Source organism: Hydra viridissima, unplaced genomic scaffold, assembly GCF_058129835.1.
Source record: "Hydra viridissima isolate aposymbiotic clone 2 unplaced genomic scaffold, HvirCarnegie_v1 scaffold_11, whole genome shotgun sequence".
Taxonomy (NCBI): Eukaryota; Metazoa; Cnidaria; class Hydrozoa; order Anthoathecata; family Hydridae; genus Hydra; species Hydra viridissima.
Window position 1 is genome coordinate 15,392,391 of NW_028324310.1, and position 27,827 is coordinate 15,420,217.

A 27,827-nucleotide genomic window follows, 5' to 3' on the forward strand; every position below is an offset into this window, starting at 1 on the left:
GTTTTTTTTCTTGTTGTTACTGCAGCAGAAGACATTTTTGCCATTAGAATTTTCTTTGATTTCAATCTATTTTAACAATAAACAGATGTAAATCAGAACTAATAAATTATAACCTGTGCTTTTTGCACTTTATCTGAATATTTACTAAATAAATGTTTTGATTATAGACATAATTTGTGGTAAATAATGCTGATGGTGATGGAAATAAATGACGTAAACAGTGACGACAAGTGAAAACATCAACAACATAGTTAAAATTACTTTGTTTTAAATAAAAATTGTGTTTTTTCTTAAAAACTCAGCATTATGCAACTTTTCCGCTCTATTACAGTTTCAAATTCAAAAAAAGTTGTTTTTCGATACACCCTACTCCCCACGGTATAAGAATGGTTCTTGGATGGTATGGCCTACTCATAGCATCTGTTATCCGTGTTCCTCACATTGATTACGCATCTCCTTGGTACACCACTAGGTGTCTCCACATAGCTACTACCTCTGAACGGTCTATACTCTGCAAAGCTAATGAATATAAACTTCCTTCGTTTTATTGACCAGCCAGAGTCAGCAAACGTGACAGACATCATCTTTTCCGTTATCACTATTTCGAATATTTTGTGAGACTCCTCAACATCGTCTTTATTTAGTTTTGGTACACCTGCGGCCCACAGATATGCAGTTGTGGTTGTAACATTGGGCTTATGTCCTTGGGCTATGGTTGCTATATAATTATTAAGTTTGTCGGTACTCTCGTAGATTTCGAAATTCGGCAACTCTTTCTTGCTGAGCTTCTGATTGGTAGGCTCAGGCTCATTTTTTTGATTGTCTAATGGCAACACTTCTGGTATCAATCCGAACAACTCACGTTCTTCCTTGCTTAGCTTCTGACCAAGCTCATCTTTTTGATCGATCGATTGCAACTCCTGGTGTCGATCCCATTAACTCAAGTTTTTCCTTGGTGTTCTTCTAGAAGACTCTAGAGAATCTTGTCTCTGATTGGTTGTAACATCCTACTCAGACTCATTTTTTGGTTTTGTGATGAAGCTACCTGTTTCTTGAAGGCTTCCAGGTACTTGTCTAAAGTTATAATCTTCTCTCAGAGCAAGCTCTTTAGTTCTTGCACTACGGCGCTGTCCATGTTTTATGGATACTATCTATACTATAATATAATCTCTAATAGTAAAAAAAAATATTGTCGATGTATGAAACGCACTCCTAAAGCCATTCGCAAGCCGTAACGAGCGACTAATGTCGACTAATGATAGAACACAAGCCTTACCAAGTCACAGGTCTGAGCATATGGACATTGAGTTTACCTGAGATTACTTAATAAGGCTATTCACTAGCTCTGTCCTGATCTTCGGAATAGTCTTTCTGGATCTTTTTAGTCTATTATATAGCTCTATCACCTATGTTCGGAACATCCTTTCTATTTCTGTCCTGATTCCACCATCGATTATACTATTATAATAACGAATCAAAATTCCATTTTATTTTTTATTCTCGGAAAGAAGCAAATATCGATGTTAGTTTACATAATAAAAATAACAAGAAGAAGTTTACAAATCGATTTCTTTTCGATCCTCCCTAGCGGCAAATGGTTTTTTTCTTTCAGAATCTCGTTCTGCACGTTTTACGCGTTTTATTATGAAATCCCATTATTTGATTAAATCCTATTAATTGATTAAGTTTGTAACTCATCTACAGCCATTGTTCTATAAAATAAAAGTGTGACACCAATTTAAAAACAAAAAACAACAGAGTTGAATCTCAAAACAAGAGAGTTTATTTCCTCGAAACTTTTGAAAGTGAAAGTTCAACAACTAAAACACGATCACACCGATCTAAGATTAATTCATCGCAGATCTCGTTTGGTAATTTTTCGTTCTACAAAACCAGTTCAAACTTTTTATCGATATAATATAGGCTTTTGTTTTTTTTTTTTAATTTTTATGTTTTGCTGTTGCATGATTCAGTCTTTTCCATTTAGCGTTGAGGTTAAAGCTTCAATTTTAAATTCGTTAACGTGTTTTTACGCAAGTTAAAGAAAAACTGATGATACAAACACTGGTTTTGTCCATCAACCAGCTACTCTCCTAAAGATTGCATGAAATGAACCGGTACGTCATCTGTTTGTTCTTTAACAATTTAAGTTTTGTAGTTAGAAAAACCGGTAAAAGAAGAAGAAAATAGGATTTTGCAGAAGTAAATAAACAAAGCAGAATGAAGCGAGAATTCTTAAATAACAACAAATTTTGTAACTGAATATCAGAACTTAAACATGAGAAAGTTAAAACCAGAAACTTCATATCAGAAAACACACGGTTGTTTGGTACGCTGTTATTGTACGCATGCGCAAATTTTACGAAAAAAAAATCAGCGTTTTTAAAATGGTTACGGCCCTTAGCCACGAACGTAACTTTTCACTGGAAATCAAGTCATTGCATATTCTCTAACAACATTGCATATTCTCAAACCAAGTCATTATTCTCTAACATAAACAAACTTTTTTGTTGCTGCTTTAATCTAAATTAGTTTAACGATTTGTGTACCCAGTTGTGTACTAAAAGCTAAAAATAACATAATAAAAACTAATATATTTCTTTTTTTTTCTATACAACATAGAGTTAATCCTAAGCTACCTTCAAATAACCCAAATAAAAACAAGATAATTAGATCATACCAATTTATTACATTCTGATTCTTCATTTAGCTTATTATTAAGTGCAACCAATTGGTCAACTGATTCTAGCATTTTTACCCCAGTTGCATGAAACTTTACTTCTACAAGCTCCTTTAAAATAAACTTTATTTCAGCTAGCTCTGTATCCAGTTGTGTACTAAAATACTTAAAACAAGAAAAGGAACATCTAAAAAGTCGCTAACAATTCACAGTTGTTAAAACTGTTAATTAAGCGAAAGGTTATTGTGCGCAAGCCCAGTATGATTATGAAAATTTTAGAACTTTTAAAATGGCTACGGACCTTCGTTACAAAATGAATTTTTACTTAGCAATCAATTTTTCTTTACTTATTGCGTTTTTTAAAATCGTCTACGTTGATAACCAGCTTTTAGGTTGTTAGTAGTGTATCAGCAACTTAATTTTATTAAGAAGTAAGTAAAATGAAAGGGGAATATTATTTTATGATTGAAGAGGATCTACCTAAAAAAACTTTTTCTTTGATTTGTTTACAAATTTGGAAGTCTTTTTACATTTTTTTTGAGCGGTAAAACTTAAAAGTTTTTCTACTTTTACTTTTATGAATCTTTTAACTTTTTATTACTTATAAAAAATCTTAGCACTCAATTTTTTTTTCTTTCTCAAAATTCACATCAAACCATTGTCCTATATTGGCAACATTTTATTTATATCGTTTGTGAAATAAAAATCGTCCTTATGTAAAAAATGTGACTAAATGTTTCTAATAATTTTAAATAAAATCTTTTACTTTATATGCAGTTTTTTTTATTGATTTATTAGCTTAATTTACTTCATGAATATAAACACTACGTAATACACGTGGTTAAGTTTGATGGTTGTTCGCAAGAACTATCCAAAAAGTTTTATTATTTTTAGATAAAAATCCATAACAAAAATTTGAATCTTATTTGCAGGGTCTGTAGATATTTGGTTGGGAAAAAAAAAGTATTCTATTTAAATAAACCAAAAAATAAAATTGAAAAGATATTCCATGTCATGTTGTCAGATTTAGAGAATGTTCACCCATCTAAAATTTGTCAAAAACGTTAGATACCATAAACAATGTGATCAAAACAATGAAAGCAACAACACTTCTTTTAAATATAAACTGGAAACCTCAATGCTATTGTTGTCAATTGTATATTACCAACGAATTGCACTTTGATGAATATTTACGTCATCTCAGCCTGAACGCATTTTGACACCAAAAAGCATTGATTGTAGTTTTTACTTTTAAATTGCGGACTTATGAATGAATGAAGTATGAATTTTAAAATGTTTCAAATAAATGCAATCCCGGAAAGAGTATTTGCTTATCATTTAACGAAGAAGTTGTCAAAATATTAGGAGGGTTCTAGAAATCTAACTCATCGTTTTGGTAAGTCTATCCAAATACACTTAAGTTGCATCCATTAAATCATTCGAAATATTATTTTCTCACAAAAATGTTTTTCTTTAAAAATGCTTATGAAAAACCTCTCACATTTTAAATTGTTATAAATATAGTTAAAAAAAAAAAATAATAGGAAGAATACATGTATAATTCCCTCGTGTCCTGTTTGAAAACACGCTTTTAAATTAAGCTTCTAAGTCCGTGGTCGACTTCAAAACTGTTCTTTAACTTGCTTTATTAATTCATTATTTCAAAATAATGCCACAAGCTCTAATTTAAGCAGATCTCAATCATGCAGGAATTGCTGCATTATTTAGAACTGCTCAAGTTTCTTTTAAAATAGTTGCTTTTGGAAAGATGGGTCATTGGCATCTTTTTTGTTCTTAAGATCCAGAGACCCTGTATGTCAAGTCACTTTAACAGTCGATTAAATAATTTATTGATGGAAAAGTGTATTCCATCAAAAGGAAGTTTACTGGGATAGCAGTTTTGTTTCAGTGAATAAGGGGGTTTCTGAAATATCTGATATCAAACCGTTTATTTCACTTCTAAAACTCCTCTATTTGAATCTGCTCATGCTAAAAGGGGATTAGTTAACAACGCATAGTTTTGAGAAAACTAAATGAAACTTTGCATTGTCTTCATTTTTGACCAAAAAGATGTAATTTTTTGTATATGAATTCTTTACTACCCCAATTATTATGAAACTTCCTTGATTAATGACACTTACAATGCTTTCATATGAAAAAAAATCATTAAAGTTGCTTGACTTATCCCCTTTTAGCATAATTTGAATAAATAGACAAATAAATGTGTTTTAAAACAAAGTTATTTACTAAAAACGCCAAGAAATCAATATTTACATATACTCTTATTTATAAATAACTAATTTCATAAATATATACTATCTTCAAATAAATCTCTTTAGTCTGAGATAAGCAATATGAGCAATCATAACTTAGTCATCATTTTCAAGCATAAAACTCTTCAAACTCCACTGGAATATAGGGTTGTGGTTTTTTTATGTCTGCCATTTTTTCAATCTTTATTGATACTTTTCCTGCAGGGTAAGCTTTTTTACTTGGAAAACATAAGTTTGGGAAACCCGTTGCTCTAAAAGAAAAGCTGTGATTCATTATAGAATCAATGAAAGGTTGGCCAATAACCTTAGAAGGAAATTTTATATCATATGTGCAGTGCATGAACTTGAAAAGTACTGCTTTTTGTCCTTTTTGACTTGGTTACCTTTGGTTTCATCGGAAACACAACTTTTTTTATAAAACTGCGGCCACCATGTCTTGAAGTCTAAAATTTCTGAAGATTGAACTTTTTGTACCATAAATTTATCATTTTTGGAGGATGCTTTAATAAGGTCACATACTTGGTCTTCTCGATTTATTATGCTAAAACCTCTATCACATGGTAGGAAGGAGTGCCCTCTTCAAATTTCTTTAAATCAGTCATGGCTAAGAGTAGCCTAGATAATTAATGGTTTTGGCCCCAACAATTATCTGAGAACAAGTGGAGTTCATTAAACTGCTGCTCTACTTTCATTAAATAGTTAAATAGAAGGGAACACACTACATCTGGACCCTTGCCTGGTGTGCCTAGGTGGTAAACAAAAATCTATGCTTTGTTACTTTTATTGTTATGAATACAAAAAACATTAACTGAAAGTTGTCTCAGACAGAAGGTTTCTTGTACTGGTATTTTTGGGATCTGTATGTTCTCCATAAAGTCAAAACACAATGATAAAATTTGACTATTGTCCTTGTCATTGACGTCTTTCCGTATTTGATCATAAAACTTTTTTCATTTGCATTTATGTGCATCAAGTTCAGATTGAGCACACCTTTTTGCTGCATCGTTGAGGTGAGGACTCCTTAATTTTATATTGAGTTCCTTGCAAGTGCAGTATATGTCAACTTGCGACCTTCCAAAGGAAAGATTATAGTTTTCTTTAAAGTAATTAAAATAATTTGTTCCTCCAACTTTTATCGAAAAGTATTTTTCTTTAAACAGCCCATACATAGCTTTAACATTTAAATTGGCATCTAGATAGCATATAGGCTTTCCAAGATAATGACTTTCTTTAGTTGGAAAGCTTTCAATGTGCTGTCTGATGAAAAGTTTGATTTCTTCAGACAATACTTGTTTTATATGATGTCCTCTATTATCCACTGGGCTTTTCGCAATCATTTTCAAAGCTCGCAATCTTTCAACTCGTATTTTAGTAACTGCATGTAAACTTAAAAAAGCTTTAAAACAAACCAGCATTCGATCAGAACCCACCATAATGTGATACTTAAAGGTAGCACTTTTTTTTTTAGAACTCTCTTCCTTCCTGGGTTGTCTCTGCTTTACTTTTTGGGAATCAATCAAGGATTGTAGGAACAAATCTTGCTCATCTTTAGTGTTGATGGTATGGAAATGGTTTAATATATCCATTTGATCCTCTTCATTAATAGTCTCAAGACAGTTGTTTCTCTTGAAGCTAAAAGAACAAAAAAAATATTTTATACTGTGTTTTATTTTATACATTATGTGTATTATGTTATACAAGTTCTACCTATAAAAATAAAATTGTAAAACTGTAAAACTATTCAGTAATATTGAATACAAAATAACATACCTGCAGGGGATGCCAGTACACTTTCGAGGTACAGTAATATCTTGGTAGTTAACATATTCTTCACCTTTTATTCTGGCAATCTTTATAATGTTTATCTTCCAAAGACTTTGATCTGATTTCCTTTTCTTTGCTGGATTTTTCTCAAAAACCTCATCACTTTCATCTGAATTTATTTCCATATTTCCTCACTTAATTATGAGGCGCTACTGCAGATTCTCCCCCCCCCCCCCTTTTTTTTTTTTTTTATGATTGATTCTGATAGAGAATTTTATGCTGATTCAGAAAAATATAAAAACATAGACCTGAAAATCAACGGAAAGTGCTCTAATTCGAAGTCAAAGTTGTAAAAAGTCCCACTAAAAACCCTAATATTCGCCATTTTGAAAATAATAATTTAATGATCTTTTTGCTGACAAAAGCAATACATTAATAGCATGGTTTTTACGTTAAAAAAGTCGTAAAAGTATGTTTATCTAGCGCAATTTTTTGTGGCAATGAAAATAGCCGTTATTTGATTTATTAGAGAATAAACTATAATGCAAATAATGTACTTTTGTAATAAATTTTAAAAAAGAATTTAACAGTTTTGTTTCCTAAAAGAAGAACTTTTGAAGCTTAGTTCATTGTTGTTTTATCACATGTAAAATTTAGAAATAGTAACCTTCAAACCATTTTTTTTAATAAAAAAAACCAGCGTACGATACAATGATAATTATTCATCAGTTTGTCTGCATTCGCAAATTCTTCGTTCAACCTTTATTAATTTCATTTCGTTATAACACTTTCGTTATAATTCTTCCATTAATTTCATTTCGTTATAACACTTTCGTTATAATACTTTAAAACAATAATGCAGAGGCTGATGGAAACCAGGTCTGTTTATTGCGCAATGTAACGGTAATTAGTTTTCGTTAAAAATAAAAGCGTCTTGAAAAAAAATGGCGAATATTAGTGTTTTTAGTGGGACTTTTTACAACTTTGACTTCGAATTAGAGCACTTTCCGTTGATTTTCAGGTCTATGTTTTTATATTTTTCTGAATCAGCATAAAATTCTCTATCAGAATCAATCATAAAAAAAAAAAAGGGGGGGGGGGGAGAAACTGCAGTAGCGCCTAATTATGATATATTACAAGACTAAGAAAACAAAACATAGAGTTAATTCATAAAGTTAATTCATATTCAGGGTAAGCTATATATAGTACAATACACACAAGACTAAGAACACAAGACATAAACTTAAAAATAAATTTAATTCCAATTTAGATAAAGCTATGCAGTACAATAACATAAGACTAAAAAAAAAAGACAAAAAGTTAAATATAAAGTAAATTCCTAGTTAGTTTAAGCTATACAATACAGTAAAATAATTAAAAACAACAACTGCTATCTGTTGCAGCCAATTGCGTAGTTACGTCTACAGACGGCATAAGATGATTTTTTTATGCTAAAAGGGGGTAAGTCAGTGACTTAACTCCTTCTAGCATAAACAGCTCTACAACTGATTCCAGTTACTGGGGTAACTAAGCGTCTGACATGTCTGATTTTATCATAAATATTTAAAACCTACTATTAAAACATGAAAACCATTATTAACTCAATTTTCAATTTTTGTGACTTATCCCCTTTTAGCATGACCCGATTCAATTTATTTTGACGCAGTACCTATTTCTTTGTACACGTTAACCGTGAAAATTGTTTGCTGACGAACTTAAGAGCGTTTTACTGAAATTCATCATGACCAATAACGAACTTCTTTTTCATAGAACGACTTTAAAAGACGAAGTTGTCATGGAGAACGAGTTCGACGATATAAAGGGTAATAAAATATTTTTAATGTTTCCCATTTGAAACTGATTTTCGATTTTCAAAAAAAAACCTTCTCTCATAGTTGAAAAATTTCCACAAGATTTATTTACAACGCTTGCTGATTTGCTAACTTATGATTGGCAAAAATTTGCTCGATGTCTTTCGGTTGATGACAAAGCAATAAAAAATGTAAAAGAAGAATTTGAAACTACGCGAGAACAAACCTTGCAAATACTGAACCAATGGCGTAAGAACAATTCATCAAAAAAATGGTGAGATGTAAAAAGAGGATTACTTTTTTGCAATCGTAAAGATTTGATCAGTGAATGCGAACGAAGTAGGTATTTTGAGCTTCATAGCTTTTGTGTCACCTTTGCATGCAGAAGTTAGTAGAATATTTATCAGAGATAAACAAATAAAAAAAAAACACAAAATATACAAAAAAGGTTAAAACACTACAGACCATTAAAATATTATTTATCTTAAACAAACATTTTTGAAAAGGACAAACTTTCTTTAATTTATTTAGCTTAGTTATGTCACATATCTATTGAATTTAATCTACAAAATTGCTAAATATTTATCAGCATAAATATTTAGCAATTTTGTGGATTAAATTCACATTTGAATTAAATTAAAAAAAAAAGAACTTTTTATAGTATTATTAAATTCAATTATTTAATTTACAATATGAATTAATTAAAGATATGAAATAAAAACTAAAATAAAAAAAAAAGCACCAGTTCCGCATCTTCTAAATGGGTTGAATCTATTATTCTAAATTTTAGAATGTGGGTTGTATCCACGCCAGATGATGCTTTTTCTCATCCGATGATTTAGATTAATGGGTTTTTACACTAATTCTAGATTTACCGAAATGAGCGCGGGGTCTGGAACTAAATTTCACTAAAAAAAATTTTTTTCAACAATTAATAGGAAAACAGTTAATCGAATACGTTTTTGAACATTGTATTCAGATCAATTTATGTAATGTATTCTTATTGAAACTAATATTTCCCAATCATTATGTTATAAAATTCTCTTTAACTGTTGCAGTTCCAAGTAAGTATACTGCTTAGCTACACTCTTTGCTCTATATACTAAAAATGCTTTTTATTTTTTGTTTTGTTTACAATACTATGATGATTTAAGAACAGTTTTACATTTAGTTTTTAAATTATAAAAGTAAAATTTTTCTTCAATGGTAATTGTATTTTTTATAATTTGGTGAGATTCTATTTATGATGCCTTGATCTTGTTTTTGTTAATGTTCACTTTTAATTTGCCTTATTATCTAGTAGTCTTAAAGTTGAGGTTTGGGTTAGGTTTGAAGATAAGGTAGGATTAAATCAGCAGGATAGTGTAAAAGTTAGGCTGACTGACACATTTAAAGAAGTAAAAGGCTGAAGCTTTTCACAAGTTTCCATGTATTTTTCACAAACCTCCTAGCACTTTCTCTGTGATCTCCAACATAAAAAAGGTATGACTGCTCATTGACAAACTCTCCAGTGCTGACAGAACAATATTAATCTGAGTATTAAGCTTCTTATTCATCAGATCTTTAGTTTCTAGAGCATCATATGACTTCTTTAGCATCTTGGTCTTGACTCTGTTTCCATTTCCATGTCCTTAAGAGCAAAAATTACTAACTGAGGAATTCTTTTTTTTTAGGGAAACAAACTCTTTCAATTCATATACTATCTCTAGCTGAAAAGTAATCAGTTGGAATCCTCTTCTACTTCTGCTGGACTTAAGCTGGAGGCAAGTTCTGTCTGGTTGTCACTGCCTGATAACTCTAGTTCTACCCATATGGTCACCCTCTTGTTTCTTCCTCTTTTTTTTCTGCGTTGTTGCTTGTGCCATTTTCTTTAGCTTCTCCCTTCCAAAAGCAAACATTTTCTCAAAATCTTTGGTTACTTTTTGTCTCTCCTTAGGCATTATTTCAGGAATTTTACATTTTCCCTCTTGGCCTCATTATCCCTGTCTGTTTCACTTTTGATAAAGTCAAAGATATTTATCTTGTGAATGGAAAACAGGACACAGCTCTCCATCAAAAAATGTTTCATCTTCTTGTAGCAGCTAAGGTAGATCCAGTGTTTTAAGCATTTTTAGGGTGTAGTAATTATTGACCATCTTGATGCTCTGTTCAGTGACAATTAACATGCTGTCAAATACAGCCTGTAATAAATTTTATGTATTTATGTATACACTTAAATATACTTATTTAACAAATTCTAAAATTAGATTTTTAATCTTATGTACCTGATGTTTTTGTTCAGATTGAGCCAGTAATATCTCTTAAGTAATTCACTATCAGTGGGAAGCATGTTGGGAACAAAGCTCTTCAAAGGGAACCATAGTAAGTAGAACTGTCTCATCTTCTCTGTGGCTTTTATTGAATCCCCTATATCTGTTTCTTGTGGGTTAATCTGATATTTAATCTTTGGAGAGAATTTCTTAAAATAGAACTTTATTATTTAAAAAATCTTTAAGTTAAATCTTTAGTTAAGTACCTTATAAATTGTGTGAAGCTGAACACATTTCCTTTCAAAATTTTAAATTGTGATTTGTTTTGTTTGGTTGTTTTTTGTTTTTTTTATTATTTAAACTTATTTGTAACAAAAATAAAATGAACTACCGCATTTACTTTATTCAATATGGTTAGTTGTTGATAGAAATAGAAGCTTGACAACAGAAGAACCAGTTATAATTATTTTATGTAATGATTTATTTATATAATTATAAATTTATTTATTACAGGGTGTAGTTAATAGATTTATAATTATGTAATACATAGTTATAAATTTATCAATCACACCTGATTTTTACAAGACGTTTCTGCAAAAAAAACTTTTTAATGAGAATTGTACATGGTGTTTCATAAATTTTGTACATGCTTTTGGTTTTAAAATGCTCCTAATTACCAAATATATTTATTTAAAATCTATACATATATAAAGTTTAATTATTAATTTAAATATATAAAAAAAGCATGGCTTCATGACTTTCGAAATTTCAACTTGCTAAGCAATATTACTTGTTCAGATGCGAGACACTTCATGATGAATGGTATTACAAACCATCATTTGTTCTTATTAGGCCTACTCTAATCAGCACAAACTGATACTCTGTCCAATTCAAAGAATGGAGTTAAAGTGTGTTGTGGAATAATATTCAAGTGGTCTAATTGGTCCATACTTTGTTGACATTTCAGTCACAGTTGGTATATATCTACAAATGCTTGAAGAGTTTTTATGGCCTCAAGTTAAACAACATGGTATGTACTTTCAACAAGATGGGGCATCTGCCCCTTATTCCTGTCAAGTAAGAAGCTGGCTTGATCAAAAGGTAGACAAGGTCCTTTCTCCTCCAGACTTCTTCCTTTGGGGCTACTTGAAGAATATTGTATATAAGGACAGACCCAATAAAATTGGTGATATTTGTGAGTGGATTGAACAAACGTGTGCAGAGATAAACATAGACATGTGCAGAAGAGCCTGCAAAAAAAGTAGTAGTTCATTTGAACCGCTGCCAACATCTAGATAGTAAGCAAGTACCAGATATATTAAATTTATTAAATAAATTTTACCACTGTTGTATTATAATTATGAGATGAAGTTCACTTAAAGTATATTTATCGGTTAATTTTGTATTTTACTCTGTTATTAAATTTGATTTTTATCAGGACCTTCTCTAATGCTGTATGAATGTTGCATGTTAGTGTAACATCTTGTTAGAAGGATTTTCTGATAGATTGATGTATTAATTAAGTAATAGTTGTATTTTTTTGTCTGTATTCTTTTCTTAAGTGTTTAAGGAAGAATTTAATTTTCATTATGCTACCCAAAATTTATTGACTTCAGCTAAATAATTTGGGATGAAATTGACTTCATATCTTCTGTAGGGGAGAGGAGGGAGCATTGGCACGTTTTAACAAGAAATTAAAAAACAAAAAGAATATCAGAAAAAATTGGAGGTTAATAACTTTCGCTATTTTTTAAATGCATTAGCTATGTTTTAATATAATTTATGTTCAGAAATACTAATGGTTAAGTATAATACTTTTGAATTTTCTAAAGATTAAACAGATTTTAAAATGAATAAAATATTTTATAACATAGAAAGAAACATGAAGATAATTTATTTAAATAACAAGTATTTAAACAATTATATTTAAATTGCATAGTGCATAGTTTATACATTAGCAAAGCATTTGAGAATAAGAACCACATTGTAAAAAATATATTTTACTACACTGTACCAAGTATATATGTAATCTACAAATCAGATATTAAAAATTCTGTACCAATGCTACCCGATTTCAATGTACCAATCCTCACCTTTTACAAATGAGTGCTTCAAAATGAAATATTTGTAATAAAAAATTTTTAATTTTTAAATTTTTTATGAGTTTTAGGTTTAAACTTTAGTTTGAAAAAATTAAAACATTAAAAAACACCCTTAACTTAAAAGTATTGTATTCACCATACACAGTTAAACGTGAAAAAAATTCAACCTGGCGGCAAAATAAACAAAAGGTACATTTACAGGTAACAAATGCTTAAAACCTAACAATATTTTCTGTGAAAGAAATGATTATGAACAACATTTGGTATCTGCATTCAAAAGTTGAAATTGATTTAAAATGGCTGAATATTTGCAAGTCTACCAATGCTCCCTCCTCTTCCCTATTGATTTTGTTCCAAGTTTCCCTTGCAGCATCTTTAAAATCATCTTTTATTCTACATCCAATCTTTGGATACAATATCTATTATATATCTTGAATTGGAAATAGGTTATGATAACACTTATATGTAGTTACTTTCATATTAGAGCTTAAATTTTTTTGGATGTATGTTTTCCGTCTTTATGTTGATGGAAGATGATTATGTTACTGATATTGTTAACCTAATTTCCTCTTCCAAGGTGCCATTTCACCAACGTAAACTCTTCAGTTCACTCTACTATAGTTAATAAAAATAAAAAGTCTATTAGGTATTTTTGGAAAACCTGCGAATAACAATTGCGCAAGTTTCTGTACGAAAGTTGATTTAACCAGTTTATTGTTTTTTAATACAAACATTTTACAAAAGTGCAAAGGTTTTTATAAGAAAAATACCTCCTCTGACATCGTATAATTTTTCTTTTTTTATATTTAGGTGATTAACAAAATACAACTGTAGAAATCGTTGTTAAAAAAATTTGGTGCAAGAAACAACTGAAGCATCAGAAATCCTTTCTCATATATCATCTGAAATATTTTGTTTTTTTAAAGTGGCTCAACAGTTTTCACCAAAACTTGTATTGTTTTTTGTTTCTCAAATATTTTATAACGTTACGATTCAAAGATATATTATGCTTGCTGTATTTTTTTGTTTTCTTTATATCTTTATTAAAATTACCTTACGGGTTTTTTTTAGGCATCAAAAACCCAGCCAAAAAATATAAATAAATAAAAATGAATCTTATTTCAAAAGCATTCCTTATTCTGAATCCGTATAAATCCGTATAAATAATATCGGTTCAGATTCCAATTCGAAAAAATTGCAATCCGATCCGAAAGTATCGAATCGGATTGCAATCCGAAAAAATTTTAACTAATTATTTTCCGATTCATTATTTTCGGATCAAATCAATTCTTAAGTTATTTGAACCGTTTAGCATAGATAATTCGGTGCACAATCCGCAATCCGATAAACAGTTACGAATCGGCGGACTCTAGTTTTTTTTTCTTTTAAATTTTCTAATGAGCTAAAATTAATCAGCTGATGTATTCGAGTACTTTTATTGCTTGAGGGTAACGGGAGCCACAATAACGAACAACGCAGCGCTTCAATTAAATTAGATGGTGGTTAGGAAAAGTGCCATTAAATTAAACTTGCGGTGGTTGGGAAAAGTGCCGAGCGTTGTGTGTCGTGTTGATCCAGCTTAAGCTGCTTAGCTTAAATCTGCAGTTAGCTCAAACTTAGGTTTTTCAATTTTTTCCTTGTTTTCTGTAAAGAGGTGAAATCAGCGACCAGGTTTTTCATTAATATTTAATTAATAATTGATAATAGGATATGTGGTGACTACAATCTTTGCTTAAAATCCTATTTTTGCTGCATTTCATCGTTTAATTGGTGTATCGGTTTCGTTCTCATTCTTTTCAAGAACATTTTCCAAATCATTCCTAAAATAGATTGTTTATTTTGACATGGTTTCTATTATTTATGGTTTTCTTCCGAGAACAAAGTATAAGAAAAGAAGATAAACATGTTGTATAACTGAATCGCTAACTGCAGAAAGGTTACAAGTCCACAAATCCGGATTTTACAAGAAAGACAAAAAACTATTTTGACACTTTATTTTCAAACTTAGGTTTTTCAATTTTTTCCTAGCTATTCAACGGTAAGTGCGTAAGGTAAATACATAATTTTTTTAATGTATTTTGTTTTAAGTGTAGAACATTTTTTTAAAACATGGACACGATCCCTTTCTGCAGTTAGTAGTTCTATTACAGAAGCTATTTAAAAGAATGACTGAAAGAGAATATCAATTTAAAATGCAATTAAAATTTCACATTACTTTGAAATTAATGTACAGTTTTAATTGCACTTTAAATTGATATTCTCTTTAATCTGTATTGAAAAAATCTTTACATGAAGAAACCATCCTACAGTTCCTACAGTTAAAGCGCAAAAAAAAAGAAATTAACGTGTTTTGGTTCTTCTAAGTTTGTATTCAAGAAGCATAATGAAATGCATGTTGAACTTATCTTATGGCAGCAATGTATTGAGCGAATTTGATATAGCGATGTAATTTGCGCAGCATTAAGAAAATTAGTGATTTATTATAAAAAAATTCGAAATTTATAATGAAACAAAAAGGTGTTAATACCAACCAGTTTATACTTAATGAAGACATACAGGCTAATTGAGTGTAAACGAATTATTTTGTTCGTAACTATTAGTATTGATAGTTGATTGCTTTTAAAGATGGTTTATTTCCTTTCCTTTTTCTATTCCTTTAAACTTTATACACGTTTTTTTTTTGTTTTTTTTTATAAGAAACTAAGCAAATGAACTAGCATTAAAAAGCTTCTTACTTTAAGGATACTTTTTTACAACTCTGGTACTAAAAGTTAGGGTTAGAATTTCTTAAGTATCAAAAGACAGAAAAAGTACATAAAATGCAGTTTGAAAACATGTTAACAACTAAGATAAAATGTTTTACAGCCTAAAATTATTTGAATTCTATTAATATCATTCAATGTAATATAATCCTCAGGTCCCTGAACAGAACACAAACTAGGAAATAATCCTCGTACTCTTAATGAAATAAGTTTCTTGTCGAAAAGTAACTTAGTACTAATTTGACCAAATAAACTTTATAAAAATCTTGTGACCAAATCTAATACAAAGTGATTGCTTTTTAAAGGTACGTGAGAGGGCTAGGTTGAACTCGGATAAGTGATTTAACCGTTATAACCTTCATTCGTAATCTTTCATGGCATCGGCAACTGACAATTAATTAGCAATTAAAAAAAAAAAAAAAGTTAAGATGAATTTAGTAACGTTGGTTAAGTAACGTAGAAATAATTTAAGGTAAAACCCATCAAACAATTAATACCTATTGTAAAAATTTGCAGAAATTGTAAATGACCTAAGGCATGGCTAACAAGAGGCCAGAAAAATATGCAAAAATGGATGATGAGGTAAAGGTTATTTTAACTCAACATTATGAATCAGGTATGACATCTACCTTAATGGAAGACAAAGTCAAAGCAGCAGCTGCTGAAACAAACCTTCCAATAGAAAAAGTAAAGGTAAATAATGTTTTTTCCAATTGAAAACATTTAACAAAACATTTAACAAAAAACATTTAACAATAAACTAAAGTTTTTCACACCATATTATATCTCGCATCATGTAATGTATTTTTAATAGAAATGGATTGGTAATCAAAATGCTAAAGTAGGGAAAAAGAGGAAACAGCCTGAGAATGTTTCCTGCGAAGAAGAATATAGTTACAAAAAAAAAGGCTGGAGACAGACGGCTTACTGCACAGAATATGTTTTACAGCCAATTGTCTAGAGAAGGTAATATTTTAATTTATTGTGTATAGTTTGTGATGGCTTATTGTTTCTAAATTACTTTTCACTATAACTACCGACTTAATCTACAATTTCACAAATATTGTTTACTAAGGTAGGTTAAACGGTCTTGGCAATTCTATGAGAAACACATTGGTTTCCAATGAATGGAAAAAGTTGAGCCCATCAAAGAAAGAAAGATGCGAAGAAGAAGCGAAACGAATTAACGAAGTCGACGTCAGAAGTATGTCAGAAAGTGAAAAAAAACATCTGTTAAAGAAGCACAAAAAGAGACTTCTAAATGAAGTTAGTTTTATCTTCAATTGGTTTTTCTTATTTTTGAAAAATTTAAAGTTTTTGTAGTTAAAGTTTATAATCATTAATAGGTTTTAAAGCTATTGTTTATATTAGAATTTTCTTTTTTATTTAGATAACTGTTCTTGAACAACTTGGCGTTGAAAGTGCTAACATATTAGTTGATGAGAACAATGAGATTTCTTATTATGGGTCTAAACGAGGGATAGAATGCCTGAACAGCAACATCAAAATTGATATTGAGATTAGGAAGTTCTTTGGTAAGTTTTATAAAAATTAACGAAGTCATTTTATTCTAATATCGCAAATTTCATCGGCCTTCTTATTAGTTTTTCTCTTTTATATCATGTTAGAGATTAAAGAAAAGGAGCCATCCTATTCTTACCAAGATTTGCAGGATCTGTTCAACAAATCGTATGGTATAGTAAAATTGTTTATTTTTAAGATATTATACATCGACTTTGTGGTATATAATTCATCAAATTTGATTTAGAAGTAAATTTTTGTGAACGTGCCACAATTCTAAATAAACTTTACCTTGCTTTCAGCTAAAGCAATCAATTGCAAAACTGCAAAGGTTCCTTATTTAAAAGGGAACTTTATTATTCAAGGGATCCCAGAGGATATTGAGTGGAGAAAAAAAGATGGCAGCATTAAAAAGCCGTGCGATTACGGAAAGAAACAAATAAATAAAATCATGAAGATAAAAGAACAAATAACTTTTGTTATTAATGAAAAATGACATATTATTTATTGTTAAAGGAAGTTTTACATGGACTTAATGAGGCTCAAAAGAAATTTTACATTTTAAAAGCATTACTAGAGTATTATAAGTTATACACAAATATTTACATATTGAACAATAAAAAACAATAATTACTCTCTAATAATTAGTACAAAAGTTATAATCTGATTCAGAGTCAGAAGATTCTGAGTTAGAAAGTTCCAGCGACTCTTCACTATCAGATTGGTTAGACTCGTTAGGTAAAATAACGTTAGTATTGATGCTGCCAAGATATTCACACTGTGGAGCACTAAGAGCAATGGGGAGCTTGATACCAAATTTCTCATACACATTTTTATCAGTGTCAATTTCATGTTCCACTTGCATTAATTGGTTTTTTAATAATGCCGATAAACCCTTAGAATAATTGTTAATGTTAAATGATAGTACTTCACACTTTTGCATAAGTACAGAAAGTAATTCTAATTTTGAATCCAAAAGACTTTGACACTCAGTTTGAAGCAAAGACCGTTCTTCTTCACATCGCAATAAAAGTTCTTTTAATTCAATAATACGACTTTTTATATCAAAAGAGATTTGTTGTGATAGCGTTCTAGTTGCGAATTTATAAAATATTTTGGAGTTTGGATCCTTTACACTTTCAAAAGTTAATGGTTCCAGAGCAAGGTCAAAATGCTCTTTAATAAGAGACAACTGTGCATTATACTTTGATAACTCTATCTTCATTTTTTTTGTTTGCTGGTTAACACGCTGTGCCAGTCGAATAGCTTGCTTCTGTCCAACTACATGACAAAGCAAATAAAAATGCATAAAAAATGATTTACTAAGTGAAAAGTTAGTTTTTCGTATAATTAGTTTTAGATAAAACCAATCGTAGATCATTTTTACAACTTCATTAAGTTATCTAAACCTCTAATGTGTTTTAAAACTAAACTTTGTAAATAATTACTAAAAAAATATTACCAGAGTATCTGTCTTTTAACATCAACTTGAGGTGGCGTTCCATTGACAATGAATGCAGCTTCATGAGAATAGAATCTCTTCTTTCTTCTTCAACAACTTTAACTCCTAATATAAAAGTGGGATTTCAGTTTTTCCATCTTTCCTTGACATTATTTTTTCTTTCAATTTTTGAAAGTCTCTCATCCAACCTAAAAATACCAATAACTTGATTATTCACTCTGCAGAAACTGAAATAAAACAAAACTAAGTTTTAGTAAAAAAGACCAAAAAAAAGTCCTTAATCATCACATTATCTTAAACCTTAAGTAACCTTATACCTGCATGCTTTAGTAATCAGATCTCTATGATTTTTTCCATTTAACTGTGATGATGCAATTGAGTTTCTACAAAAAAAAGGGAATTTTGGGAAATTATAATTTTTTGGGAGATTATTGTTGAATTAGGGAGGATTATTCTTTACATGTATTTAAAGAAAAAAAAAAACACATTACACTGTACACTTCAAAAAAATTTTATAAAATGTTATTAAATTTATTTAAAAGTATCTTCATTGAAATTAAAAGAAATGAAGCATAATCATGTTTTTTAACCATTTAAATCACAAATATTGTCATGAAAAATACAACTTTAAAAATATTTTTAAACAGTTTTACATTAAAACTCAACAAATGACTAACTACCACCTCAACTGAAAGTGATCCCATAACAGACGAGCATAGTCAACTTCCCAGGAAGACGTTGTGTAACATGATACTAAAGATACATCTTATATTATACACGTATATATTAAAAAATTATTTGACTTCATAAAAAAAAACTTTAATAAAAATTTAAGGTACCTTTTTTTGCCTCTAAAAGTTCAATCTGCTCTCTTTTCCATTCCTCTACAAGTGAATCAGTAACAATAATTTCGGCTGTCAAGAGAAAAAATGTTATGTATAAATTTATGATTCAGCCAACCACTCTTTTTGCATCCAACCTAACTCATTTCTATGATAATTAGATAGGTGTTGATTTCTATAGTACATATAAAAATTAATTTAATTGTTCAAATCAACAAAATAATTTAAAATAAAACTTACATGGTAGTTTCCCAGTCAGTTCTTGCAGTTCTGCTAAAGATTTTTCTTTTAAAATTTTTGTCTTTTTTAAGTTACATTCCAAATACCTGCCTGAAAGAAAAAGCTATTGTGAAAAAAAAAAACATTTACTGATCATTAATAGAGATTTTTTTTATACAAAGCCAATCTTAAAAAAAAAAAAAAAAAAAAAAAAAAAAGCATAAACAATACCTTGATTTCGACTCACTCTTTGTGCATAATGTAATGAAGCTTCTGTTAGTAAATCAGTTCTTCTGCTGGCAGTCATTTCTTTTGTCATGTAACAAAACTTTCTTAAATATGACCACATTCTCTATACCTTCTCCATCTGTTAAACCAAATCCCTTAACACGCCGAGGAGAATAGGTCATCTGAACATTGAAGGAAAACCTTCATTACTCTGTTATTAGTATTTCAACAACAAAATTTTTTTTTTTTTTTCATGGTTTAAAAAAGACCAATAAATGCTATTATAATTGAAATTATAACTACCTGACATTTAGAGATATGAACATATGCATGAAAAATGGGTATACCAAATTGAACTTTGTCTAAACAACTGCCAAGGTTGTAACAGTTATTATTCTAAAATTTGAAAAGACTAACCTACATAACATTTATATTAATACATTACACCATTAAATATATTTGGGAATTCTCTTGGTACATCCAGTAAATGATATTATAAAATACAAAAAAAGGAGTTTTCTTTTATACTAATTAAATATTTTACCTTATACATCATCTGTAGTAGTTTCTTCAACAAAAGAATACTTGTAACTTAGGTTTTAATTTTATCACAAAGCAAAACAATATTTGCTTATTTATAAAAAATACAAAAAGAAGCTTAACCAAATATATTACCTGAAGGTGGTTATGAAGAATGCAAGCTATATCATACATGCATTTGATTTCAATATTAGTTGAGCCAACATATGGTTCAATCATCCGCTTTAACTCATAAACAGCATATGATATCCTAAAATTTTAAAAAAAAAAAAAAACAATAGACAAATTCAAGTTTAAAAAATAAAGTTCAATTTTATGAATAACTAAAATAAAAAATGAGCTTGCCTTTCACCATGCTTCAAATTAACAAATCCTTTTGGAAAACCATGTCAACAAATTCTACCAAAAACACCTTTTTCATCATACTTTTCGTTTCTTCCTTTTGATCGTATGTTTTCAATTATTTCTCCAGCTCTGTATTGACTACAATTCTACAAAATGAAAGAAAAAGAGAAAAAAAGTAAAATATAACATGCAAGTATATAGTAATAAAATAATATTTATTGCTTTATAGTTTGATACATTTTTAAGATATTTTACTAAAATATACTTCTTAATCTCTTTTGAATGTGCCTCAATAAAGTTATCTACATCATCCTGATCAGCAAATAACAGTGATTTATATTTAGGATTATTAAAACTGGAGCCAGCAGTTTTCTTTTGCACAAATCCAAAGCATGCATCCATACATTCAATGAGTACTCCATTAGAATTAGGCTAAAATAGGTAGATTTATTAATATTTAGGATGTTTGTAACTTTAAAAACAAAAATTATTTAAATACCTATATTTGTGATTAACAAGTAATGTGTTAACACATTTTCTATGAACATATTATAAATAGGGTATAAAACCTCCAAAAAAATATAACTTAAATACTAATTTTAATAAAATAATTATGTTGCAATTACCTTTGGACAAAGTGTGCATTTTTCAACTTGAATCTCTATTGAATGCCTGAAAAACCTATATAAAAACATCAGTAGAATATAAAATGACATTCCAAATAATTTAAGTTATATTTTAAGCTTTCAATTTTATATCCAAAAAATAACTTAAAAATTGTATTAATATATATTAACTACCATTCTTGTGAAGCATTCTTTATTTATACAAAATACTGCTGAAATTTATTTGACAGATTCATGAGCTGAGAAAAAAGAATTTCACACAGTAAACCACTAACCTGTATTCTTCAAAGGATGAGTTGTTCAAGATTTTATAGATACTTTTTATCTACATGTATAAAAATGTTTTTAGTACTATACTGATTTTGTAAAATATGAAATTACATTTATATAAATTTAATTCAAATGAATAATAAAATCTTTTAATGCTTACATATGTTGGTAACAAAGATCCATTCCACAAGGAGATAGTTGCGCAAAGTTTATCTAGGGAACAATGACACTCCAACAAAAGATCAGAGAGCATGTTAAGCAGTCTCATATCAAAAGCTGTGACTGGCTTATTTGCTGAACCGGGCCAAAATCCAACAGAAACAAGTGTCTCTGCCTCACTCTGACATGAACAAAAAACCACTTTCTTTAAATGCTGACGCCCTAAAAGTATATATATATATACACACACACACACACACACACACACACACACACACACACACACACACACACACACACACACACACACACACATTATGTTATTTTTTATTTTCTGGAGGCAATTTTTTTTTTACTAATTTAAGTAAGTAGCTCATCACCCTAAATTAATTTTCCAATCAGGAAATGTTTAGGAAGGCCTCAACCCCTCTGAATGTAATGGATTCTTGTCAAGTGGTGCTTTCAGTAGTGCAGTTTTAAATACAGTATTTAGTAAAACTACCATTTTTGTTTTTTAATTCACCATGTTTTAGTAATTCCTGTAATATATCTTTCTTTCTCTCTACAAGTGAATAATATCTAAGATGTGATCTCAAATAGCTGCAAGACAAGATTTGGGCAAGAAATCTTGTCTTGCACTCATTGTAGTGCTAATACATTGTAGTGCTAATACAGGTAAGCATTGGATGAATTTTCTGAATACTTCTAATGCTCCTTTCAAAAATCTGAATTTAATATGATTGCTGCAAAATTACTAGTCCACTTCAAAAGCTGTGTCCAGATCCAGATTAAATACAATTGGTTGTCACATATGGTACTTGAGTCAGGAATTAAAGCCATTGCTGTTTATATAAAACTTGAAGCCCTCTGAACCAGTACTCAAACTTCACTGTTCATTTTCAATTTTTTTTTTGTATTATTTGCATATTAAAAGGAATAAAAAAAACTGAAGTGCACGTGAATATTTTCAACTATACAATATATATTAATATGTAAATATAACAATCAGTATACCTTGCAAATCAATAAAAACTATTGACTTCACGTTTTGAAGAAAGGAGTTACAATGCTCATGACCATTTGGAATAATAAGTTGATTATTTGGAAACATTGGAACAAACTTTCCATCCTGTTTCAAATTTTAAAAAACTGACTTTATAATATGTATAATGATTTATTTATAATTCATTCATTATGCTTTTATAACTCTATAGCTATGTGTGTGTGTGTGTGTGTGTGTGTGTGTGTGTGTGTGTGTGTGTGGGTCGGTGTGTGTGTGTGTGTGTATATATGTGTGTAATATATATATATGCGTGTGTGTGTATATATATATATGCGTGTGTGTGTATATATATATATATATACATATATATATATATATACATATATATATATATATACATATATATATATATATATATATATATATATATATATATATATATATATATATATATATATATATATATATATATATATATATATATACATATATATATACATGTGTGTGGGTCGGTGTGTGTGTGTGTGTGTGTATATATGTGTGTAATATATATATATGCGTGTGTGTGTGTATATATATATATATATATATATATATATATATATATATATATATATATATATATATATATATATATATATATATATATATATATATGCACCCATTTACCTTCCATAACTGCAGTACATGAAACATATTACAACTGCTATGATGCGATGTTGCACATTCTAAACAGAAGTACTGTTGCCATCCACAATCTTCACAACGACTAACTGCTTTTCTTGGAGGAACTTGATTATTTTTTATGCATATTGTGCATAAAGCATCGCTTGCTAAAAACTGATTCTCAATAAATACTAACTTTAGTTTCTCTCTCACTTTCTCCCAATCATCATCCTCTTTAAGTTTTCGTTTTAAATAGCTTGTTATTGAAGGCTGAGAACATATTTCTGAGGAACCACTTTTCTCGGCTTGCAAGTCTGTCTCATTATCACTTAAGTTATTGTTTATCGATACAGCATTTGAGTTTGAACTATTTTCTTGAGTAGAAACTAAAGCTGGGCTTAACAAACTAAAAAAAATTTTTTTGGTTTTTGATATTCCTGGTCCTCTTATTTTGATTGTTTTTTTAAAGCTGTGAAATCGTTTATTAGGTGCCATTTTGTTTTTCGCAAATGCATTCCTAAAATTTGAATTTTTAGAGAAATCAGCGCGAATTTAGAATTTGTGTAAAAACCCATTAATCTAAATCATCGGATGAGAAAAAGCATCATCTAGCGTGGATACAACCCATATTCTAAAATTTAGAATAATAGATTCAACCCATTTAGAAGATGCGGAACGGGTGAAAAAAGCGATACGGGACTCAAAAATTTGCTGTCTTAAGTTTAATTTGCAGCCTTTCTGCATTTCCCGTTTTTAACCTCCCACCCTCCCCCAAAGGGTGTTACTGCATACAATTCAAACAGTGAAAAATTTTTTAAAACAGAATTTTTTTGCAGTAACACCCTTTGGGGGGGGGGGGGGTATTTTCAAATACTTCTTTAAAAAAATTGATTTTTTATTTCGAAAGAATAATTGTTTTATTGCGAAGTTTTCATATTAAACTCAAAATATTCCTCTGGGGGGGGGGGGGGGGGGGATTTTGCATATGAAATGTTTTTTCCAAAAAAAAAGCTGTAATTGTTTTAAATAGGGTTTACAACTGGAATTGTTTCAAAATAAAGTTAGCTTATAGACAAAATATTTCATCATAATGATAGCAAGTGTATTAAAAATTACATTAAATCGTCTATTTAATCGTCATTTGCAACTTGTATGTAGTTAATTATGTTTTTCCTATCAAAAGCACAAAAAGTTAAAAACGAAATGCCGTTCAAAAAATAACTTCTAAACATTCATCAAAAATGTCACCGTGTAGTTAAAAACAAAAAGTTTTTGCATTTCAGAGTTAATATCCCGACACTCCATTTTCGGAATCCTACCACCGACAAAAACCTTCTTTTCACGTGACGAGGAACTTGATCAAATTCATAAATACATGAACGAAACAGACGATTCGGGTAAATCAATCACGGTATTAACTGGAATGTCTGGAATAGGAAAAACTCAGCTCGCTAGAAAGTATGCAGCAATTTACAACGATTATTTTGAAAGCATCGTGTGGGTGGATGCAGCACTTGACAAAATACAAGCGTCTATGACTTACCTCTGTCAACAACTAGGGTTAAGCGTAAAAGATTCTCAAGGCGATCCGTTCGATATTGAAGTAGTTTCTAGAAAAATACATCACTATTTTGAAAGGGAAAAAACATTATACATCTTCGACAACGTGGATGATGAAAGTATGAAGAATTTTGAAAAATACGTATCAAATAAAAAAAATTCATTTACTTTGGTAACATCGCAATGGAAATCATGGTCTACCGATGTCAATCAAGTGCAAATTAACTCTTTCTCGCCTCGAGATGCGTTTCTTTTTGCAAAAAGAAATATTAAACAAAAATTAACTAACGATGACGAAAAACTAAAAGAAATAACCAAAGTGCTTCAATATCATCCACTCGCCATTAATCAAGCCATTCTCTATATAAACAACAACAGCGTTTCTTTGCAGGAATATTTAGATCTTTTTCGATCATATCCCTTCGAAATGCTCGAGGAAGGTATCCACACTGAAAAGGAAATAAAGTCTACAATAACATCAATTAGCATAGTATTAAACAAAATAGAAACATCGACAGAAAAATCAGTAGAAATTTTAAACCATTTATCGTATTGCGACGGTCAACATATTACAAAAAAGTTTATTCACGGTATTTCAAAACACTTAAATATTAACGAAGATATTTTGATAAATCGAACAATAAGTTTGCTCGTAAGTTATTCGCTGCTTGATCGTTTCGACAATGACAATAACAGGTACGCGATGCACGAAATGACACAGTTAGCGTGTAAATGGTATCAAAAGCGCAAAGAAATAACAGAAGTATGCAACAAAAACATCATCGATTTTCTAAAGCTACAGTTGGAAAAGGTAAAGGTACACGTTGATGATGGGAAGCACTTCTATAACCATTTCATCCATATGTTTCGTATTAGCAAACCAAAAATGTGTGAAGTGTTCCATCAACAGAGTTGGAGTATCAAAAGTTTCTTAGCAAACAAAGGTTTCTTTCAAGAAGCATTAAATATACTCGATGATATTCAAAATTACAACATAAAAACTTAACAAAAGATAGTATGGCAAGCTGTTTGAATGATATGGGAAAATATAATGAAGCTTTAAAACTTTTTTATCAAGTTGATAAAATACAAACGGATATTTTAGGTATCAACCATCCATCAACATTGCGTACAAAACTTAATATAGGAAGCTGTTTGCATGGAATGGGAAAATATAGTGAAGCTTTAGAAATTTTTTATCAAGTTGATAAAATACAAACGGATATTTTAGGCATCAACCATCCATCAACATTGCGAACAAAACTTAATATAGGAAGCTGTTTGCATGGAATGGGAAAATATAGTGAAGCTTTAGAAATTTATTATCAACTTGATAAAATACAAACGGATATTTTAGGCATCTACCATCCATCAACATTGGATACAAAAAATAATAAAGCAATCTGTTTGAGAAATATGGGAAAACATAATGAAGCTTTAGAAGTTTTTTATCAAGTTGATAAAATACAAACTGGTGTTTTAGGTATCAACCATCCATCAACATTAATTACAAAAAATAATAAAGCAATCTGTTTGAGAAATATGGGAAAATATAATGAAGCTTTAGAAATTTTTTATCAAGTTGATAAAATACAAACGGGTATTTTAGGCATCAACCATCCATCAACATTGTGTACAAAAAATAATATAGCACTCTGTTTGGATGGAATTGGAAAATATAACGAAGCTTTAGAAATTTTTTATCAAGTTGATAAAATACAAACGGATATTTTAGGCATCAACCATCCATCAACATTGCGAACAAAACTTAATATAGGAAGCTGTTTGCATGGAATGGGAAAATATAGTGAAGCTTTAGAAATTTTTTATCAAGTTGATAAAATGCAAACGGATATTTTAGGCATCAACCATCCATCAACATTAATTACAAAAAATAATATAGCACTCTGTTTGGATGGAATTGGAAAATGTAACGAAGCTTTAGAAATTTATTATCAAGTTGATAAAATACAAGCTGATATTTTAGGTATCAACCATCCATCAACATTGGATACAAAAAATAATGAAGCAATCTGTTTGAGAAATATGGAAAAATATGATGAAGCTTTAAAAATTTATTATCAAGTTGATAAAACACAAACTGATATTTTAGGTATGAACCATCCATCAACATTGCGTACAAAACTTAATATAGGAAGCTGTTTGCATGGAATGGGAAAATATAGTGAAGCTTTAGAAATTTTTTATCAAGTTGATAAAATACAAACGGATTTTTTAAGTATCAACCATCCATCAACATTGGATACAAAAAATTATATAGCACTCTGTTTGGATGGTATTGGAAAATATAGTGAAGCTTTAGAAATTTATTATCAAGTTGATAAAATACAAACGGATATTTTAGGTATCAATCATCCATCAACATTGGATACAAAAAATAATATAGCACTCTGTTTGGATGGAATGGGAAAGTATAATGAAGCTTTAGAAGTTTTTTATCAAGTTGATAAAATACAAACGGATATTTTAGGTATCAACCATCCATCAACATTGCGTACAAAAAATAATATAGCGAACTGTTTGAAAGATATGAAACGGAGAGAAGTGGAAAATCGAAGTTGTCAACTACTTTAGATAATCTTTTTCCTTAATGCTGATTAATGTAATTTATTAGAAATATGTTTGTAAATTTATATCAGATTTATATCAGTTTTAGATCTTTTTTTAATCGGAAGTTCCTTAGCCAATGTACAATAAAAGAGTTTTAAGATGATGACTAAGTAA

General features: G+C 29.6%; 6 protein-coding genes across 10 annotated transcripts; 3 read left to right on the plus strand and 3 right to left on the minus strand.

Moving 5' to 3' along the window:
- Positions 1-1,724: 1,724 nt before the first annotated feature.
- On the plus strand, positions 1,725-27,812 carry LOC149882397 (uncharacterized). Of its 3 annotated transcripts, none has more exons than XR_016445121.1 (5): positions 1,725-1,871; positions 1,988-2,117; positions 6,422-6,513; positions 8,488-8,540; positions 8,613-8,750. XR_016445121.1 is itself a non-coding variant. In XM_090067187.1 (5 exons), exon 5 carries the CDS (start codon positions 26,100-26,102, stop codon positions 27,675-27,677), a length of 1,578 nt encoding a protein of 525 aa, XP_089923313.1. In that variant the 5' UTR covers positions 1,725-1,871; positions 1,988-2,117; positions 8,488-8,540; positions 8,613-8,867; positions 24,806-26,099; the 3' UTR covers positions 27,678-27,812. The 3 variants fall into 3 exon arrangements, 2 of the variants coding, with proteins under 2 accessions (XP_089923313.1, XP_089923312.1); XM_090067187.1 differs by lacking the exon at positions 6,422-6,513 and adding an exon at positions 24,806-27,812 and having other exon boundaries at positions 8,613-8,867; XM_090067186.1 differs by lacking the exons at positions 1,725-1,871; positions 1,988-2,117; positions 6,422-6,513; positions 8,488-8,540; positions 8,613-8,750 and adding exons at positions 8,751-8,867; positions 24,792-27,812.
- On the minus strand, positions 4,905-7,119 carry LOC149882398 (uncharacterized). The gene is made up of 2 exons (XM_080072876.2): positions 6,724-7,119; positions 4,905-6,585 (listed from the first exon to the last, which is right to left on the minus strand). The coding sequence occupies exons 1-2, from the start codon at positions 6,900-6,902 to the stop codon at positions 5,904-5,906; spliced, it is 861 nt and encodes a 286-aa protein (XP_079929002.2). The 5' UTR covers positions 6,903-7,119; the 3' UTR covers positions 4,905-5,903.
- LOC149882399 (uncharacterized) lies at positions 15,228-17,677 on the plus strand. 3 transcript variants are annotated; one of them, XM_090067196.1, is made up of 6 exons: positions 15,228-16,334; positions 16,456-16,607; positions 16,717-16,907; positions 17,032-17,176; positions 17,270-17,335; positions 17,465-17,677. In XM_090067196.1, the coding sequence occupies exons 2-6, from the start codon at positions 16,511-16,513 to the stop codon at positions 17,656-17,658; spliced, it is 693 nt and encodes a 230-aa protein (XP_089923322.1). In that variant the 5' UTR covers positions 15,228-16,334; positions 16,456-16,510; the 3' UTR covers positions 17,659-17,677. The 3 variants fall into 3 exon arrangements, with proteins under 3 accessions (XP_089923322.1, XP_089923321.1, XP_089923323.1); XM_090067195.1 differs by lacking the exon at positions 15,228-16,334 and having other exon boundaries at positions 16,393-16,607; XM_090067197.1 differs by lacking the exon at positions 15,228-16,334 and having other exon boundaries at positions 16,393-16,607; positions 17,270-17,330.
- Positions 17,637-18,812, minus strand: LOC149882400 (uncharacterized). Its single transcript, XM_090067198.1, has 2 exons — positions 18,625-18,812; positions 17,637-18,443 (listed from the first exon to the last, which is right to left on the minus strand). Exons 1-2 carry the CDS (start codon positions 18,686-18,688, stop codon positions 17,800-17,802), a joined length of 708 nt encoding a protein of 235 aa, XP_089923324.1. The 5' UTR covers positions 18,689-18,812; the 3' UTR covers positions 17,637-17,799.
- Positions 19,917-24,085, minus strand: LOC149882401 (uncharacterized). Its single transcript, XM_090067194.1, has 10 exons — positions 23,526-24,085; positions 22,868-22,982; positions 21,855-22,075; positions 21,700-21,749; positions 21,425-21,479; positions 21,064-21,230; positions 20,799-20,944; positions 20,589-20,703; positions 20,217-20,309; positions 19,917-20,095 (listed from the first exon to the last, which is right to left on the minus strand). Exons 1-7 carry the CDS (start codon positions 24,015-24,017, stop codon positions 20,914-20,916), a joined length of 1,131 nt encoding a protein of 376 aa, XP_089923320.1. The 5' UTR covers positions 24,018-24,085; the 3' UTR covers positions 19,917-20,095; positions 20,217-20,309; positions 20,589-20,703; positions 20,799-20,913.
- LOC149882402 (uncharacterized) lies at positions 24,898-26,088 on the plus strand. The gene has a single exon (XM_090065935.1). The coding sequence runs from the start codon at positions 24,898-24,900 to the stop codon at positions 26,086-26,088; it is 1,191 nt and encodes a 396-aa protein (XP_089922061.1).
- Positions 27,813-27,827: the final 15 nt, after the last annotated feature.

Coding starts and splice junctions, on each gene's coding strand:
- LOC149882401 (XM_090067194.1), bottom strand. CDS start 24,017: ATGGCACCTAATAAACGATTTCACAGCTTTAAAAAAACAATCAAAATA. Junction 22,983..23,525: donor ATGTACTGCAGTTATGGAAG/GTAAATGGGTGC, acceptor AATTTGAAACAG/GATGGAAAGTTTGTTCCAAT. Junction 21,480..21,699: donor TCATCCTTTGAAGAATACAG/GTTAGTGGTTTA, acceptor GTTTTTATATAG/GTTTTTCAGGCATTCAATAG.
- LOC149882398 (XM_080072876.2), bottom strand. CDS start 6,902: ATGGAAATAAATTCAGATGAAAGTGATGAGGTTTTTGAGAAAAATCCA. Junction 6,586..6,723: donor TGTACTGGCATCCCCTGCAG/GTATGTTATTTT, acceptor TTGTTCTTTTAG/CTTCAAGAGAAACAACTGTC.
- LOC149882399 (XM_090067196.1), top strand. CDS start 16,511: ATGTTTCCTGCGAAGAAGAATATAGTTACAAAAAAAAAGGCTGGAGAC. Junction 17,177..17,269: donor TGAGATTAGGAAGTTCTTTG/GTAAGTTTTATA, acceptor ATATCATGTTAG/AGATTAAAGAAAAGGAGCCA. Junction 17,336..17,464: donor TCTGTTCAACAAATCGTATG/GTATAGTAAAAT, acceptor CCTTGCTTTCAG/CTAAAGCAATCAATTGCAAA.
- LOC149882397 (XM_090067187.1), top strand. CDS start 26,100: ATGGCAAGCTGTTTGAATGATATGGGAAAATATAATGAAGCTTTAAAA.
- LOC149882400 (XM_090067198.1), bottom strand. CDS start 18,688: ATGAAGCTGCATTCATTGTCAATGGAACGCCACCTCAAGTTGATGTTA. Junction 18,444..18,624: donor GTTAAAAGACAGATACTCTG/GTAATATTTTTT, acceptor TTTGTCATGTAG/TTGGACAGAAGCAAGCTATT.
- LOC149882402 (XM_090065935.1), top strand. CDS start 24,898: ATGAACGAAACAGACGATTCGGGTAAATCAATCACGGTATTAACTGGA.